At 48.4% G+C, this 19,336-nt stretch overlaps 1 protein-coding gene across 1 annotated transcript in view; it reads right to left on the reverse strand.

Annotated features, from left to right (window-relative positions):
• Positions 1–8,240: 8,240 nt before the first annotated feature.
• LOC136491714 (peroxisomal and mitochondrial division factor 1-like) overlaps positions 8,241–19,336 on the reverse strand; it is a 33,019-nt gene continuing 21,923 nt past the window's right edge. The window contains exon 3 of the mRNA XM_066487970.1: positions 8,241–8,637. Within this exon, the coding sequence (XP_066344067.1) occupies positions 8,241–8,637 (397 nt within the window). The remainder of the gene's footprint in view (positions 8,638–19,336) is intronic.

Below are 19,336 nucleotides of genomic sequence, written 5' to 3' on the forward strand. Positions count from 1 at the left end.
TTTAATCTCCACTTACGATCACTGAGCTCTAAGCTACTCCTTAATGAACTCCAGTACGAGATCGCCATAATTGCCCCACCACATTTCTCCAAATCTCTAATGTATTTCTCCAAATCACTGACCATGTTTCTCCAAATCTCCAACGTATTTTGCTGAATAGGGTTCTCCAAATTGCCAACCATGTTTCTCCAAATCGTCAACGTATTTCGCCAAACAAGTTTCTCTAAATCGCCGACCACATTTCTCCAAATCTCCAACATATTTCACCAAACAGGTTTCTCCAAATCACCAACCCCATTTCTCCATATCTCCAAATTGTTTTACCGACCACCGAGCAGCACACGTTCTGTTCTGTTCTCTCTAGAGAAGACCTAGTCTCTGATCTCTCCCTACATGTGCTACGGGCTCTACGCTCTGCATTATGGGTGGTCTGTTGTGGTTCCTTGGTGATGCTTGTTCCTCCTACACGTGCATGGGCTCCATGCTTGACGTTATGGACTATGGGCTAGCCAAGGCCGAGAGTTTAGTAAAGAACTAACTGCTCGAACTCCACTTATAATATGTTTATCTCCAAGTTATTTCACCAACCATCGAGCAGCACATGTTTCGCTCTATGCTCTATGGAGAAGACCTAGTCTCCAATTTCTCCCCACACGTGCTATGAGCTCTGGGCTATGCGTTATGGGTAGTCGGCTTCGGTTCCTTGGTGACACCTGTTCCTCCTACATGTCCACGGGCTCCGCGCTAGACATTATGGACTATGGGCTAGCTAAGGCCAAAGAGTTCAGTAATGAACTAACTGCTTGGATGCTACTTATACTATGTATAATTGTGTTAGGGTTATTACTACAATGAATTTTCACCACAAATACCAGCAAGTTGCATAAACATGCACTTCATAACATTTATATGAATACATAAATATCTTTTGCACTCTCGCGTGCTCTAACTACCCTCTCCAGATGTTACAGATAGTACTCTCTGAGCAGATCACTAAGCTCTGCCATCACCATCCATCTTGCCAAATAGGTCTATGTCACCGGCCAGCTTCTTCACCATGTCCTCCACCTCATCCTCTAGTTGCTGGGTCTCCGCCTTGCCCATCCCTTTGGTGAATCCGGCCCCTATCGCCTGAAGGTCAATGGATGGATAGTGGGACCAAACCACCGTAAGGGCGTGAGTAATGATGGCAACAATGGCATCATGGTTGAAGCCCTTGAAATTCTTCCACGCTGCTTTGCACCTCTCGATGATGGTGTTCGAACATCGCAGCCTACCATTGGGATGAGGAGCCACCTCTAGGTCGATGCAGTCGAGCACCGGTTTGACTCCATGTGGGGGGTATGACCCCAGATACACATGGCAGACCACATGGGCTGCGCCCCCTGTGGTGGCCCAGCCCACAAGACAAAGCATTGCGGGGCATGACTCTGCTCGGCGCCTCCCACAAGACACCGAGAAGATATCCTAAAGATACTACGAGATCTGTTAGGATATGTATGATCGCAATTATTACTTTTTGGTTATCTCTTAGATTTAACCGACTTGTAACCCTACTCCCTGGACTATATAAGGCAGGTAGGGACCCCTCTAAACTCATGCAATATCATACGATAGCTAATACAAACCAACAGACCATAGGAGTAGGGTATTATGTCATACTGATAGCCTAACCTTGTCTAACTCATGTGTCTCTATTGCCTTCTTGTTTTTGATCTAATGCTCCTCTGCCGATCAATCTACCTTCGTGGGATACCCCTCGGAGGACTGCCAATGATATTCTGTCGATAGTTGGCGCACCAGGTAGGGGCTGTGCGTGCTGTTTTCCTTGTCGAACAAGATGGTTTCTTCCATAGGCTCTTTGTCCCTCCCACAGCCTGGCCAGATCTTCACAGTCATATCGATCTCATGGATCATCAACACTGATGGAGTCAGAGAGCTCCTCAAGCCGGTGTAGATCAATTCTGTGTCGATCACCCCTGCACCTGTGACTATAGATCCAATCTCAGAACCACTTCCAAGGTCGCCTTTATCAACAACCCGCTACCTGCTTCCTTGCTACCAGAGGAAGTAGATCAACAGCAATGATCTAATCACATCCATCGATCAGGTTGGTCACAAGCTCATTGGTTGCCTCTCCATCGTTGAGTCGGCTCTAGACACCGTTGTTCAGCGCTGACCATCCACTAATCTAGACCTCCTGGAGGCTGCTCAAAAGACTTCGGGAGTAATGGCTCTTCCATTTAGGCTCGCCAACACCATCGCAACTTTCCAAGGTGCCCTAAGGGGCAAATTCACCGACCAGGTGGGAGATGCTCACCCTTTCACCGACTAGTTCGCCGACCAGCCTTCGCCAGCCGTCAACATGCTCCATGTCAGCGAGCACCCTAGGGCGTCCCTCCACACCATCCTAGAGGAGAGTCTAGGCTCTGAGTCCCAAGACTCCACAGAGACCCTCATTGAAACCTTTGCCGAACAATTTCCTCTCCCTTCTCTTTAGGGGGGCGCAATCTTCAACGTCAATGTCGATAGCCCCCCTCGGAACGGTGAGACCGAGGAGGAACGCGCCACTCACGAGAATCGGAACATCAACCATGCACAACACCGAGCAAACGAGCATTCCCTCTTGATGGCCGAGTAGCAGCTCGACTCGCAAGGGAGGCCACTCCAGCGCAACCTTGATGAAGAGTTTCTCCGCGTCGATGGCCATGACATTTTTAAGACTCCAAGCGCCAATCTGGTAGTGACCGCCAACGAGCTCGCCCGCCTCCCATAGATGCCCAAGCTTGCCAAGGTCGCTGCCATGCTTAAAGCAGCGCACTATCAGGTCAATGAGATCCGCCAGGGTTAGAGACCCTATTACTCCACCACTTCGATCCATCGATTCATTGCCACAAGGACCGACCACCACCAAAGTCGCCTCACCGACCAGCACCACGATGACAGGCAACCCCCCCAAGGTGGAGCTAGGGGCAATCACACCAAACATCACCGCCAACATGACTAGGAAGTCAACCAGGACATCCGGGTGCATCTCAATAATCGTCGAGATGCACAAAGGCGCATCGATGAACGCCAGTTTGGTCGCCATGAAGATGAAATCCACCACCATTAGGAGTACGACCAAGAGTACGGTAACCCAGACTTAGCTATCGAGCCGCTCACCGATGGCAATAACGCTAACAACAGTGTCGATAACTCTGAGGGGCCTCCGGCATTTACAAGGACACTCTGAACGCTTTAGTGGCCCTATGGTTTCAAGATCACTGGGGTCGAGCCCTACAAAGGAAGAATGAACCCGACATAGTGGCTATAGGCTTATGCCACTATTGTCCGCTTAGCTGGAGGAGACTCTAATGTCATGGCAAACTACCTTCCTGTCATGCTGACACCTACCGCCATGAGCTGGTTTACTAGCCTTGCCCTGGACTCCATCGAATCCTAGGAGGATTTGAAAAAAGTCTTCACCAATAATTACATGGCCACATGCACTCAGCCGGGCACCAAGCATGACCTAAACCACATCGACCAGAAGTTGTCTGAGCTCCTCCATAGCTACATCTGACAGTTTTCTGAGATGAGGAACTCTATCACCAACATCATGGAAGCTGAGGTCATCACCACCTTCATCCGAGGACTCCACCACTGCGAGCTCCGCTCCAAGTTCAACCGCAAGCCACCTACTAGGATCAGTGAGATGATCACAACCGCCAACCAGTACGCTGATGCCGAGGAGGCCAAGGTGCACTTCAACGAGGATGCGGGCACCCAACGACCAACACACTGGTATGACGACTGCCCTGTCGACCGATGCCACAGCGACCACTGTTTCGACGACCATAGTTATCCTTATAACAGTGGTCGAGATCGGCAAGAAGGGTCCAAGTCTGGCCAAAATCACTGCCGCCAGCTAGACCACATCATCGCTACCGTCAACAAACCTTGTGCTAAGCACAACTATGATGAGCAGTATAGGAAGATCCTCAATGGCCCATGCCCACTCCACAAGAACGGCAAGCACAAAATGAAGGACTGCCTCAGGTTGGCTAAGGAATTCTAGAACAAAAAGCTGGACAACAACGCTAATGATGGAGCCGAAGGTCACCGACCACCTAGGGGCAATGGCAATGCCTTCTAGGACCATGACAAGGTGGTTGCCACATCTTTGGGGGCCTTGCCTCCACCGAAAGCAGAAGGGAACGAAAGCTCACCACATGACGGGTGCTCAACATCACCACGGAGGACGCTGTTGCCAACCCCAGCTATCGCCCTTGGTCTGAGGTTCCCATCACCTTCAGCAAGGATGACCAGTGGGTAGACATTCCCTACATAGGGCACAACCATCCAAAAGGTGTTGTTCAGAAAAGTGCTCGTCGACGGTGGGAGTGCCCTGAATCTCCTCTTCACCGGAGCCCTAAAAGAGCTGGGCCTTGGTTTGTCAGATCTCACACCTTCTGACTCCTCCTTTTGGGGTGTAGTACCTAGCAGGGCCTCCAAACCACTTGGAGAGATTACCCTACTAGTATAGTTCGGCAAGACAAGCAATTACCGCGTTAAACACATCAACTTCTACATCGCTGACTTCGACACCACCTACCATGCCATACTTGGTTGGCCAGCTCTAGCCAAGTTCATGGCCATGCCGCACTACACTTATCTGGTGCTGAAGATGCCTTCGCCTACTGGAGTCTTGGCCCTATAGGCCAACCCCACCATCGCCTATGCCTATGAGACAGAGGGTCTCGCCCTTGCCGAAGCTACTGACCTCTCCATCTGGATGGCTAGCGTGGTCATCGAAGCCAAGATGGTGCCTACCAAAAACATGGAGATCCTAGAGCTGGAGTCTCCCCGTGCCTCTGCCAAGTCAAAAGAAGTCAAGGAGGTTGGCCTCGGCCTCAATGACCCCTCCAAGACCATGAAGATTGGGGCTCACCTTGACCCCAAATAGGAAAGTGCGCTCGTCTCCTTCCTACGTGCCAATGCCGATGTGTTTGCTTGGAAACCTGTAGACATACTAGGGGTACCATGGGAGAAGATCGAGCACTCCTTGAATGTCTTGCCGACAGCCAAACCAATCAAGCAAAAGCTTCACTGATTCGCGCTAGACAAGAAGGAGGCTATTATGGTAGAAATAAAACGGCTTTTAGCTGCCAGATTTATAAAAGAAGTGTATCATCCTAATTGGTTAGCGAACCTTGTTCTCGTTCAAAAAAGAATAAAGAATGGAGAATGTGTGTTGATTATACTGATCTTAACAAACACTGCCCTAAATACCCCTTCAGTTTGCCTCAGATAGATGAGGTTGTTGACTCCACCGCTGGCTGTGAATTACTCTCTTTCCTTGACTATTACTCCGGCTATCACCAGATCTCTCTCAAGAAAGACAATCAGATCAAGACATTGTTCATCACACCTTTTGGCACGTATTGCTATACCACCATGTCCTTTGGACTCAAGAATGCTGGGATGACTTATCAACGAGCTATCTAGATGTGCCTCGATCAATAGATCGGCCGCAACATCAAAGCTTACATCGACGATGTGGTCATCAAGTCCAAAACCACCAATAATCTTATCGCCAACATCAAAGAAACATTCGCCAACCTAAAAAGATACCGATGGAAGCTGAACCCTTCAAAAGTGCATCTTTGAAGTTCCATCCGGTATACCCCTAGGCTACATTGTCAGCGCACGAGGCATAGAACCCAATCTCGACAAGGTCCCCACCATCACCAAGATGAAACGACCAACATGCATCAAGGATATATAGAAGCTTACTGGCTGCATGGTGGCATTAAGTCGCTTCATATCGTGCCTCGGTGAAAAAGGTTTACCTTTCTTCAAACTCCTCAAGGCCTCTGAGCGCTTTCCCTGGTTGGAAGAGGCAGACATAGCTTTCGAGTAGCTTAAGTTGTTCCTTACAAAGCCTCCGATCATGATGGCGCCATGGTCTGACGAGACTCTCCTGATCTACACCGCCGCTACCTCTCGCGTCGTTTGCACAGCAATTATGGTCGAACACGAGGAGGTTAGACATGCCTATAAGGTGCAGCATCTGGTATACTTCATCAGCGAGGTTCTTAACGAGCCAAGACTTGTTATCCTCAGGTCCAGAAGTTGTTATACGCCGTCCTAATTATGTCGCGCAAACTCCGCCACTACTTTGAGTATTATAAGATCGCCGTGGTCATTGAGTTCCCTCTAGGGGACATCCTTCGCAACAAAGAGGCCAATGGCCATATCATCAAGTGGGTGGTCGAGCTCAGCACTTACTCCATTGAATTCAGAAGCCGGCCTATGATCAAGTCTCAAGCGCTCGCTGATTTTGTCGCTGAGTGGACCGAGATCCAAAAGCCCATCGCCGCTACCTGCCCTGAGCACTGGATGATGTACTTCAATGGCACCTTTAACATCAATGGTGCTGGTGTAGGCATTCTATTCATCATGCCAACCAAGGATAAGCTCTGATACGTCCTTTGGATACACTTTGCGGCCTACAATAACGCCGCCGAATACGAAGCATGCCTCCACAGACTCCATATAGCTGTTGAGCTCAGCGTCAAATGCCTTATGGTATATGGGGACTCCACACTGGTTATAACTAACTTAACAAAGATTGGTCTTGTTCCAACAATAAGATGGACGCTTATTGCGCCGAAATCAGGAAGCTAGAAGGGAAGTTTTATGGTATCGAGTACCACCACATGGTATGTGACCAAAATCAGATCGCCGATTACTTGTCCAAGTTGGGCTCCTCTCATGTTGTGGTTCCGCCTAAGGTCTTCATCCAAGATCTTGTGGCTCTGTCCATTAAAGAAGAAAAAGCAATTCAGGAAGTTCCACCCGCCGAGCAGCTGGTACTTATGGCACCTTTGCCGACTACCGATTGGAGGGAACAATTCATCAAGTACCTCTCTAGCGCCGAGGTACCAGCTGATAAAACTAAAACCGAATGCCTAACTCGTCGGAGCAAACATTACATGCTGGTAAATGGCAACTTGATGAGGAAAAGTGCTAAGGAAGGGATTTTGCATAAATGCATCACCCAAGAAGACGAAGTGAAGTTGCTCCTTGAAATTCACTCTAGTTCCTACAGCAACCATGCGGCCTCGAGAACACTGGTCGGCGAGGCTTTTCGAGCTGGTTTCTATTGGCCCACAGCCATCTCTGATGTAGAAGACCTCGTCCGATGTTGTGAAGGATGCCAATTTTTTGCTAAGCAAATACACGTGTCGGCGCAAGAACTGCAAACCATCTCAGCTTCCTGGCCCTTTGCATGCTGGGGACTAGATATGATCGACCCTTTTAAACCGGCACCAGGTGGTTTCCAGTACGTGTATGTCGCCATCGACGAGTTCTCCAAGTGGACTAAATATAAACCGCTCGTCTCGGCTACTACAAAGAAAGCAGTCGATCTCTTCAAAGATATCGTCCATAGATTTGGTCTCCCGAACAGCATCATCACCGACCTCGGAACTACATTCACTGGCCATCACTTTTGGGATTTCTATGAAGACCATTGTATCTCCATCAATTACATCTCCATTGCTGATCCTAGAGCCAATGGTCAGGTCGAACGGGCAAATGGTATGATACTGGATGCCCTCAAAAAGAGATTATTTTAGAAAGACGATAAACATCCGGGCAGATGGCTCAAAGAGCTACCAGCTGTAGTCTGGGGATTGTGTACTCAAGCTAGTCGCAGCATTGGCGTGTCTCCATACTTCTTTGTTTATGGCTCAGAAGCCATACTTCCAGCGGATATCGCCTTCCGAGCACCTAGGGTGGAAAATTTTGATGAAGAACAAGCCATAGCTATTCGGACAGAGGACATCGATAGGGCCGAGGAGGAATGCCTAATCACTTGTGTCTGCACAGCCAAGTATCTAGAAGGCTTGCGAAGGTACTACAACCGCAACATCAAAAGGTCGTTCATTTGCTGTCAGCGACCTTGTCCTTCGCAGAAAGCAGAAAAATGAAGGGATGCACAAGCTCTTCTCCCCCTAGGAAGGACCTTACATCATCAAAGGCGTTACCCGACCGGGGTCTTATCACCTATGTGGCTTAGATGGAATCGATGTTCCTAACTCCTGGCATATAGAGCACCTCATATGTTTCTATCCTTGAAACGCCTCAGATATGTACTCTCCACTTTATGATGAATAAAGTTTTGATTTCCATAATTTTTCTCCATTTTTTCTCCACTATGGTTTAAATCTCCACCTACAATCACCGGGTTTTTACGCCACTTCATGACGAGCTCCACCAACGTTGTCGCCGACCATGTTTCTCCAAATCTCCAATTTGCCGAATGTTCTCTCCAATTTGTCGAACGTATTCTCCAATTCGCTGAACGTTTTCTCCAATTCATCGAACGTTCTCTCCAATTCACCGAACGTTCTCTCCAATTCACCGAACGTTCTCTCCAATTCACCGAATGTTCTCTCCAATTCACCGAATGTTCTCTCCAATTCGCTGAATGTTTTGTCCAATTCACCGAACGTTTTCTCCAATTCGTCGAACGTTCTCTCCAATTCGCCGAACATTCTCTCCAATTCGCCGAATGTATTCTCCAATTCACCGAACGTATTCTCCAATTCGCTGAACGTATTCTCCAATTCGCTGAATACATTCTCTCTGAACCATCACAAAATGTTTCTCCAAAACGCCGAACATTTTGCTCCAAATCTCCAAGATATTTCGCCGATCAGCGAGCAATATACTTTCTTTTCTGTTCTCTTCAGAGAAAACCCAGTCTCTGATCTCTCCCTACACGTACTATAGGCTCCGTGCTCTGCGTTATGGGTGGTCGGCTGTGGTTCCTTGGTCATGCCTATTCATCCTACATGTCTACAGGCTCCGCACTCAACATTATGGACTATGGGCTAGCCAAGGCCGAGGGCTCGGCATAGAATTAATTGCTCAGACGCCGGTTATATTACATATATCTCCAAGTTATTTTGATAGCCGCCGTGCAGCTCGTGTTCCGTTCTTTTCTCTAGGGAGAAGACCTAGTCTCTGATCTCTCCGTACACATGCTACGGGCTCTGCGCTCTACGTTATGGGTGGTCAGCTGCGTTTCCTTGGTCATGCCTATTCCTCCTACATGTGCATGGGCTTCGCGCTCAACGCTATGGACTAAGGGCTAGCCGAGGCCATATGGGTTAGTAGCGAACCAACTGCTTGGACTCTACTTACACTATGTGGTTAAAATTATGAAGATTATCTTTGTCGAAATTCAATCTAATCGCATCCACATGCACCTTATAATATTTATCATATAGATAAGTGTTTTTTACGCCTTCGCTTGTTCTTGCTACACTGTCCAAAAATTACAAATGATATCCGCCAGGCAGATCATTGTGCTCCGCCATTGCCATACATTTCGCTAAATAGGTCTATATCGCTTGCTAACTTCTTCATGGCATCCTCCACCTCATCCTCCAGTTGCTAGGTCTCTGCCTCGCTCAGTCCTTCGGTGACCCCGCCCCCTATCGCCTAAAGGTCAGTGGCTGGATAATGGGACCGAACCACAGCAAGGGCGTGGGTAGCGGCAGTAACAATGGCGTTGAGGTTGAAGCACTTGAAGCTCTCCCATGCCATCTTGCATCTTTCGATGATGATGTCCGGGCACGGCGGCCTGCCATACGGCTGAGGAGCCACTTCTGGTTTGATGCAGTCAAGCACTGGTTTGATTCCGATGACTATGGCATCAAATTTGTCCCTTTGGGTCTAGGTGTCCTGCTCTAGCACATTGAATTATGCCTTTACCCTTTGATGGTAGTCTGCAAGCATTACAAAGTCCCATCAAGCGAGGAAGTTACTTCAACCATAACCCCGAACAGAGAATACTCATCGTTCAGCTCCTCGGCTAGCTTGCTCGCTCGCTCTGTCTCCTTCGCCTTCTCCTCTCGGAGTTGCTCGAGGGCCTGGCGTAGCTGGTCGAGCTCTACATCTTGTTCTACAACTAACAGTCAGCACCGCAAGTAAGTGTACCCAACTATGCAAAGCACTTTCGTCAATCACATGTACTTTTCTTCTGCTCGGAGACTTTCTGCAGCTGTTCCAAATGCTTGGAAGCATCCTTTGGTTGTGTGGAGGCAGTGGCCAGCTGCTCGGACTTGCTCCATAGCTATTCTTTCACAGTTGCTAGCTATTCGGACAGGACTCCCTTCTAGTATTCTAGGTCCCACGCGTTGGATTCAGCAAGCTCTCACTCGCGTCAGGCCCTCTAGGTGTGTCTCTCTGAGAGGTTTATCGCCTCCTTGAGTTTTTGGTTCTCCTCGGCAAGGGGTTCCATCCTCTTTATCAACTGGTGCCGCTGCTCGGTAGTCCGATTTATTCCCTGAAATTACAAGGATAATAATGGTATTCGATCTCCCATGTTAAAACTGAATACTTAGGATTGAGTACTAACCTTGATTTGTTTTATGACTCTAGCAAGGGCAGATTTTATCTTGCTTATCCCCTTGGGGTGTCCTCTTCCTCAACAACTACCACCTCATCACCGCACTTGCGGAGGATTCGGACGGATTGGGTTCGAGGTTCGGCATGAATGATCTCCTCCACCTCATCCTACTCTTCCATAGCAGTGGGACAAACCACTAGGGGGCTCTGTGGCCAGATAGCAGGTCCGACCATGCCCTGTGACGGCTCCGAGGGTGCCGTTAGCTCATTGGGCACCATTGGTTTCTCTGACCGGCCTCTGGTGCTTCACTGACAACTCCAGTTTCAACTCCTGAGGGCCCGGCAGTAGCCGCCATTGCTTCAGGTATTGTCACCAACCCGTCCCCCACTAATGCCGACCTCTTGCCATCTCCTAGTCCACCCACAGCGGTGGTTGACTTTTCCACCGGTTGCCGAGCACCCGGGGACCCCGACATGGGAGCTAACTGAAACGACCCCAATTTCCACGAAGGGAAATCCACAGTGTCGAAGTGTAATACGATCGTTGTAGATCATATTACCCAAATTCCAGTCGAATATCACATCCATACAATGATAATATCAGAGTACAAATAGTACAGAATTACATAATTTATTACATCGCCGCATTGGCGGAATCAAGAGTAGCATTCATTCAGAATAGCTTGAAGATAAGATTGCCAAACTCAAGCATAGGCATGAACCCCTCATCTGTTAAACTCCTCGGAGCTATACCCCTCAGCAGAACCTGTGTGCCAAAATTTATCAGTACGATTTGTACTGGCCACTCCCATCCCTATGAGCATTGCTTTGTGGAAATTGGATGCAAGTTGGATATAAGCAAAATGAACCTATAAGGCTGGGGTTTCCTATGCAGTAGTATATCAAGTAAATAATAGTTTGTCAAGTTTTAACACCATTCCCACTCACATTCCACTCCATTCCCTTTTTCGAGCCAGGTTTCGATCCTGGGATCGACATACCACCATCTCCATACCATCACCATACCATACCCTCGCTCAGTCATGTCATCTTAGGTATGGATTGGTTAACCATTCACCAAGGTATCATATCATGTTCACCTAGATATGTCCAAGCGACCCACCCATCAGGCCAAGTCGTTAGATGTGAACCTCAGTCTGGAAAGTCCACCTCTATCCTATGTGCCCTTAAAGCAAGTTCAGAATCATGAAAAGAGGAGAAGATAGTTCATGATGTGCCAGTAGTCAGAGACTATCCCAATATATTCCCTAAAGAATTATCGGGTATGCCACCAGACCATGATGTCGAGTTCATCATTGATCTATTACCGGGAACGGGACCCATTGCCAAGAGACCCTATCGCATGTCAGTTGATGAACTGACTGAGCTCAAGAAATAGCTTGATGAGCTCATCTTGAAGGGATATATCAGGCCCAATGCTTCACCTTGGGGATCCCCCATTCTGTTTGTTAAGAAGAAGGATGGCTCGATGAGAATGTGCATTGATTACCGAAACTTGAACGTAGTCACCATCAAGAACAAGTACCCCCTGCCAAGAATTGATGATCTGCTTGATTAGCTTTGAGGTGCAAAGTATTTCTCCAAGATTGATCTTAGATCAGGCTATCATCAGATGAAGATTCGAGAAAGTGACATCCCGAAGACAGCATTTGTGACTAGGTATGGTCAGTTTGAGTTCACCGTGGTGTCCTTTGGACTCACGAATGCTCCCACATACTTCATGAACATGATGAATAAGGTTTTCATGGATGAACTGGATAAGTTCGTGGTGGTATTCATTGATGACATCCTTGTCTATTCATCCACCGCTGAAGAACATGAACATCATCTAAGAATGGTGCTTGAGAAACTAGCCCAACATTAGCTATATGCAAAGTTCAGCAAATGTGAGTTTTGGCTATAGGAAGTTGCCTTCTTAGGCCATGTACTATCAGCTGAAGGTGTTGCAGTTGACCTAGCCAAGATTGAAGCCGTGAAAGAATGGAATCAACCCCGTAATGTGATAGAAATCCAAAGTTTCTTGGGATTGGCTGGATATTATCACCGATTCATCGAAAACTTCTCCAAGATAGCCCGTCCGATGACCAATCTACTGAAGAAGACCAAGGAGTTTGAATGGACGCCTGAGTGCGAACAAAGCTTCCAAGAATTGAAATAGAAGCTTACCACAACTCCTATGCTATCATTGCCTGATATCAGCAAAGATTTTGTGGTCTATTGTGATGCATCCCGTCAAGGACTTGGTTGTGTGCTGATGTAAGATGGAAGAGTGATAGCTTATGCTTCTCGACAGTTGAAAGAACACAAGAACCGTTATCCAACCCATGATCTAGAGTTAGTAGCAGTTGTGCCTGCCTTGAAGATCTGGAGACACTACTTGATAGGCAACAAGTGTGACATCTACACCAATCACAAGAGCTTGAAGTACTTTTTCACTCAAGAAGATTTGAATATGAGGCAACGCCGATGGCTTGAGTTGATCAAGGACTATGACCTAGAAATTCACTATCATCTGAGAAAAGCTAATGTTGTTGTAGATGCTCTTAGTCGCAAGAGTTACTGTCACACCTTGATCACTGAATCAGTACCACCTGAGCTCAAGGGAGAGATTGATGATTTCCAACTAGAGATACTACCGCATGGCTTGCTGAATGAGCTCCGCATACAGTATGATCTCACAGATCGCATCCATCAAGCTCAGAAAAGTTGTGAAGAGATTGAGTATCTCCGTGGTCTGATGAAACTAGGCTACAAGACCAACCACCAAGAAGATGAACAAGGAACCATCTAGTTCAAGAACAGAATCTGTGTTCCATCTGACCTAGTACTACGAGGGGAAATTCTGTTGGAAGCTCACAATTCCAAATACTGTATTCACCCTAGAGGGTCAAAGATGTACCAAGACCTAAAGAAACACTTCTGGTGGAAAGGCATGAAGATAGACATTGCAGGACATGTGGCACATTGTGACACCTGCAACAGAGTCAAGGCTGAACATCAAAGGCCTGCAGGATTGCTAAAGCCTCTTGACGTTCCTGAGTGGAAATGGGAGAACGTATCCATGGATTTCATAGTTGGATTGCCCCATTCATAGAAAGGCAATGATTCCATCTGGGTGATTGTTGATCGCTTGACCAAGATTGCTCACTTTGTACCAGTAAAGACCAAGACCAATGCTGAGAAATTAGCAGATCTATATGTTGAGCATATTCTCAGACTGCATGGAGCTCCCTCTAGTATTGTATCTGATCGTGGTCCTCAATTTGTGTCTCGATTCTAGGAAGCTCTGCACAAGTCTATTGGAACCAAACTTGATTTCAGTACTGCTTACCACCCACAGATAGATGGATAGACAGAACGAGTAAATCAGATCTTAGAAGACATGCTTCGCGCTAGTGCACTGAATTACGACTCTGATTGGGAGAAATGCCTACCCTATGCAGAGTTCTCTTACAACAACAGCTACCAAGCCAGTATCAAGATGTCGCCATTTGAAGCTCTGTATGGCAGACCTTGTAAGACACCCTTGATGTGGTCCCAACCAGGAGAAAGATCATTCTTTGATTCTGCTAAGATTCAAGATGTAGAAGAAGGAGTTGCTCAGGTAAGAGAGAATTTGAGAATTGCTCGAAGTCAATACAAGAGCTATGCTAACAAAAGAAGAAGAGAACTAGAGTTCAATGTGGGGGACTTCGTCTATCTCAAGGTATCCTCGCTACATGGAATGGTCAGATTCCATGTGAAAGGCAAGCTTGCCCCTAGATTTGTTGGCCCATACAAGATTTGTAAGAGAATTGGAAAGCTCGCCTACAAACTTGAGTTACCTAAGGAATTGATAGGTGTACACCCCGTATTTCATGTATCCTAGCTACGCAAATGTTTAAGAGTACCCGATGAAGCAGTCCCAACTGGTGCACTTGACATTCAAGATACACTTGAGTATAAAGAACATCCTATCAGAATTCTGGGTAGAGATACCAAAGAGACCCGTAGCAAGACTATTCCTATGTGCAAGGTTCAATGGAGTAATCATACTGAGAGAGAAGCAACATGGGAAAAAGAGTCTGACCTCCGGCTACGATATCCCTACCTCTTCGAAGAGTACGTTACGCTTTAATCTTGGGGACGAGATTCTGTTAAGGGGGGCAGGACTGTAACAACCCAAAAATCCACACACCAAAAATACCAACTACAAAATTTTTCTCAAAACCTCCATGTGATGATGAGTGTCATGTAAAGTAACCCAACCTAAGTCAATACATAAGCATAGCATGTCATATGTTGATTATGATTATTAATTTCTATTAAATAGATGTTGCATACATGATTAACTTAAATTGTGATTTGGATTCTCATTGCTTTATGTTATGACTAACAATTCTATAAAGTTTATTACTAAACAAAATTCCCTAAACTCCAATGAACAAGTTACCTTAGTTTTAAATTCAAAATCTAAACCAAATTTGAATTTAAACAATGGAAAGGAAATGAAAAACAAAAAAAAGAAAAGAAGAAAGGGAGAAGAAAGCCTCGTAGCCCAGCCGCTCGGCCCAGCCAGCCCCAGCGCGCGCGCGGCCTAGCTTGTGGCCCAGCAACGCCCGCACATCTCCCTGCCTCCGCTTGCAGCCGCTGCCACTGGACCCCGTGTGTCAGCCGCACGACGCCCACGCCCACACATCTCCCCACCTTTGCTCGCTGCCGCTGCCGCTGGACCCCGCAAGTCAGCCCTACTATTCCTCTTCTCCACACCACGCACGACCACCACGCGACAGAGCCCCGACAGCAATGGCAGGGCAGGCCAGGGGGTCACGCCTGAGCCATGGCCTTGCCCCCCCCTTGGCGCAGCGCCCACGCCAACCACCCACGCCCCGCAAGCCGCTCGATGCGCTCGGTGCGATCCTTAGCCGTCCGCCGTGGAGCTCGAAGCTCCGGCTATAAGAGCCCCAGCCCCAGAGCCATAGCGATCGTCCATCACCCGCTGCCATTTGGTGGCCATATGCTACGCACCGGAACCAAGAGAGAGGAGGGAGAAGGGGAAGGAAGGAGAGGAAGAAAGCGCCGAAGCCACCGCAGAGGAGGAGGTCATCGGAGCCGAAGGCGGTGCCTGCGCTTCGTCACTGATGCGGCTCGGCATGGCACTACATGGCCACACCGGAGCTACACGGCCTCGCATCGACACGGCAACACCATCCAGTCTTCCACGCCACCCATGGTGAGCTTTTTCCCCTCTTCCGATCTCTCTCTGCCGCCGGACCTCACCGTTGGCCATGGCGCCCCATGCCTGGAGCGCGTAGGCCAGTGCCTTGCCTCAGCCACTTGGAACACATGCACCCATGCGCACACTGAGACCACCGTGACACCCCACCGGAGCCCATAGCGCACCACCGTGCGCATCGCCATTGACACCGCGTCACCATGGCCGCTGGAGCCCCAAACGGCCACCTAGGAGTCCGAAGCCCTACTTGAGCCCTGGATGCCTTCGTCGTGCACCCACGGGACAACCGTAGAAGCCCCATTTGCCTAGCACTAGCCACCAGAGAGCCGGCGTGCGCGACCTCGCCACCGATGAGCCCTGCCGAGCCGCTGCTCGCCATGGCCAGCACCTTGGGGAGCTCTGGTCACCACCTTGACCCCGCAGACGCAGTCGCCGTGGCCCAGGGAAACTTTTCCCCACACCAATCAGACACTAGCCTCGCCATAGAGGCTCATCAGTGAAGATCGCCGCCAGCAGGAGCGCCGCCGCGGGAAAAATAGGGGAACACCCCCCCCCCTCGCCGACCACCTGCGCGTGCACCCGGAGTACCTGGACCATGCCTAGGAGGCGACGGGTGGACTTGGTCCACCATAGACCAGTCTGTGGTCCATGGACCAGCACCACTTAGTCCACCATAGACCGCAGCCATGGACCATGGCCCAGTAAGAGCCCACAGCCGTGACGTGGCCGTGTCACAGCGTGCCACGTGTTTGGCCTGGCCCAGCCCAACCCGAAGCCCAACTGGCCCAGTTCAGACCTGGCCCGTATTGACCGTTAACTGGTCAACGCTGACCATTGACCTAGCCCCACTTGTTAGTGACACAGACACCCTAGACCCACACATTAGATGCTGACGTCATGGTGACATCACGTGGACCCACATGTTAGAAGCCAGCACAGCTGAGGTGACATCATGCTGACATCAGCTGCTGACGTCAGCAGACCAGGCCCACATGTCAGTGACTGTGACTGTTGACCGTTGACCGTTGATCGTTGACTTGTCATTGACTGACGTTGACTTTGACCAGACCCACCTGTTAGTGACCCAATAGTCTTTGACCCCACCTGTCGGTGTGGACGACGTTGATGACGTCATGCTGACGTCAGCTGGGCCCACCTGTCAGCTCGGAACCATGATGACAATGTCATGCTGACATCATGCTGACGTCAGCAAGCCACGTGGACCAACCATAGCATGACACGTGTCAGCCCAGGATTAATTCAGCTTTTTTTCCATTTTCAGAAATAGATTTAATCTTTGGAAATTCATAACTAATTCATACGACCTCAAAAAAATACAAAACTAGGACCAAAATTCATCTAAAATCAAGCTCTACGCAATGGACCCATGTTTGAGTGCATTTGGTTCTTTTGAATTTTCATTGCTTCTTTGTGCTATTCTATAGACGTCGCTAACGCGATTATAATGCGGTCGTTTGCAGATTTGGAGGAGAACTGGATGGACAAGGACCGTGAGTACCATGAGGAGAATGAAGATGACTACACTAAAGGTGCCACATCCCACCCAATCTCATAGCACCTATTACGCATGGCTAATATAGAACTGTATTGCTTTACTTTACTGCTACAAATATATTATGCTAGGACTTGCATGGTAGTATGCTTGCTTGAAAGCCTTTACCTTGACGCAACCTTACCCCTGCATACCCTGCTATTAGGCTAGACACACGCTTACTGCTATATATTTCATTACTTATACTTCTACTAAACTTATACTACGTGCGTGGTGGAAACTGGTGTTACCTGGACTATGGGGAGAGTGCTGCGTGTGTGACTTGGGTGTGTGGAGGGTGAGGGTTGTGTCAACCAAGTTGGAGTATACGATGAGCCTGGGGCAAGTCTTGCCATGGGGTGCTACTTGGGCACCCCTAGAAATGGATACCTATGGTGGGTAAATGGAATATGAGGTGGACCTGGGTGTGCACCTATGACGGGTGGAGCCCGGGATGGAGGTGCTGTGGTGGCACGGTAAATGGAAACCCTGATGGAGACATTCTAGCTTGGTCACCCCTAAGGACTTACTAGTACTCAGATTCACCAGGAAGCCTTACGTACCACTCGCCCTATATGGTGCGGGACGACTGGACTACTTGGTAGGATATTGCCACTACTGCTAGGTTGATAGCGGACAGTGTAAGGAGGTATGGGGCATGGAGGATTTCCCCCACACCCTTCCGAGACTTCATGGAGACCTTGTGGACCCGGCTCATGACTCATAGTTTCAGCCACCCTAGACTTGACTTGGGGTGAACTAGGGCTAACTGGTGGAGTGGCATTATCCTAGGCTAGCAAGCAGCTGGAATTAGCCTAGTTGACGACGATCAGCGAGGAAGGCAGATCTTGTGGTTATGTAAAACCTCTGCAGAGTGTATGGTTGATTGATCGATACATGTGCCAACTTGTCAGCTATGGACCTTTCCTAGGTTTCGCTTAAACTAGATAGTGAGATGAGTCCTTCTCTTCTTCCCCCATGAGAGGGTGTCGGTCGTAGCCAGGGGCTACGGGCCTTGAGACAGTGTCGAGAGGGAGTTGGCCTATCGACTGAGCGAGGGTATGGTATGGTGATGGTATGGAGATGGTGGTATGTCGATCCCAGGATCGAAACCTGGCTCAGAAAAGGGAATGGAGTGGAATGTGAGTGGGAATGGTGTTAAAACTTGACAAACTATTATTTACTTGATATACTACTGCATAGGAAACCCTAGCCTTATAGGTTCATTTTGCTTATATCCAACTTGCATCCAATTTCCACAAAATGCTCAAAGGGATGGGAGTGGCCAGTACAAATCATACTGATAAATTTTGGCACATAGGTTCTGCTGAGGGGTATAGCTCTGAGGAGTTTAACGGATGAGGGGTTCGTGCCTATGCTCGAGTTTGGCAATCTTATCTTCAAGCTGTTCTGAATGAATGCTACTCTTGATTCCACCAATGCGGCGATGTAATAAATTATGTAATTCCGCACTATTTGTACTCTGATATTATCGTTGTATGGATGTGATATTCGACTGGAATTTGGGTAATATGATCTACAACGATCGTATTACACTTCGACACTGTGGATTTCCCTTCGTGGAAATTGGGGTCATTTCACTAACAGCATTACCTCCGCTCCGGGATCGGCCTGAGGCTACTCGTTAGTCTAGGCAGAAGGGTCTAGACCCTCCATATGACTTGCACTACATCATATCATTTGGTCAATTAGCAAAAAAGCTAAGACAAGATAGCAAAATAACTCCAATATGAGAAGTACTTACCGTTTGGTCTGCTGGTGCAATTTTTTAAATTGATGATGCCTACTCAAGCCCCCAGGTGTGGTGTTGGGTCGACTCCCTTATTCTGGGGTGTAGGTCTCGCCTTCTCCATAGTCGGCCTCTGCTCCGCCTGCTGCTCCGGGGTTTTCTCCGTTCGTTGCTCTGGATTTACCTCCACCTATTGCTCGAGGACTTCCATCGCCTATGCTCGGGGACTTCTTTGTTTCCCCTTGGTTGCTCCTCCATGTGTGTGCTACTTGGAGGTGCTTGGGTGTTTAGAGGAGGAGCAACTGGATCTTCATCGTCACCAGACCACTTGAGCACTATGGTCCTTCACGGTCGAGTGGTCTGGTCGCCACCAAGCGAGATGCCACCCCGT

Source organism: Miscanthus floridulus, chromosome 11 (assembly GCF_019320115.1).
Source record: "Miscanthus floridulus cultivar M001 chromosome 11, ASM1932011v1, whole genome shotgun sequence".
Lineage (NCBI taxonomy): Eukaryota > Viridiplantae > Streptophyta > Magnoliopsida > Poales > Poaceae > Miscanthus > Miscanthus floridulus.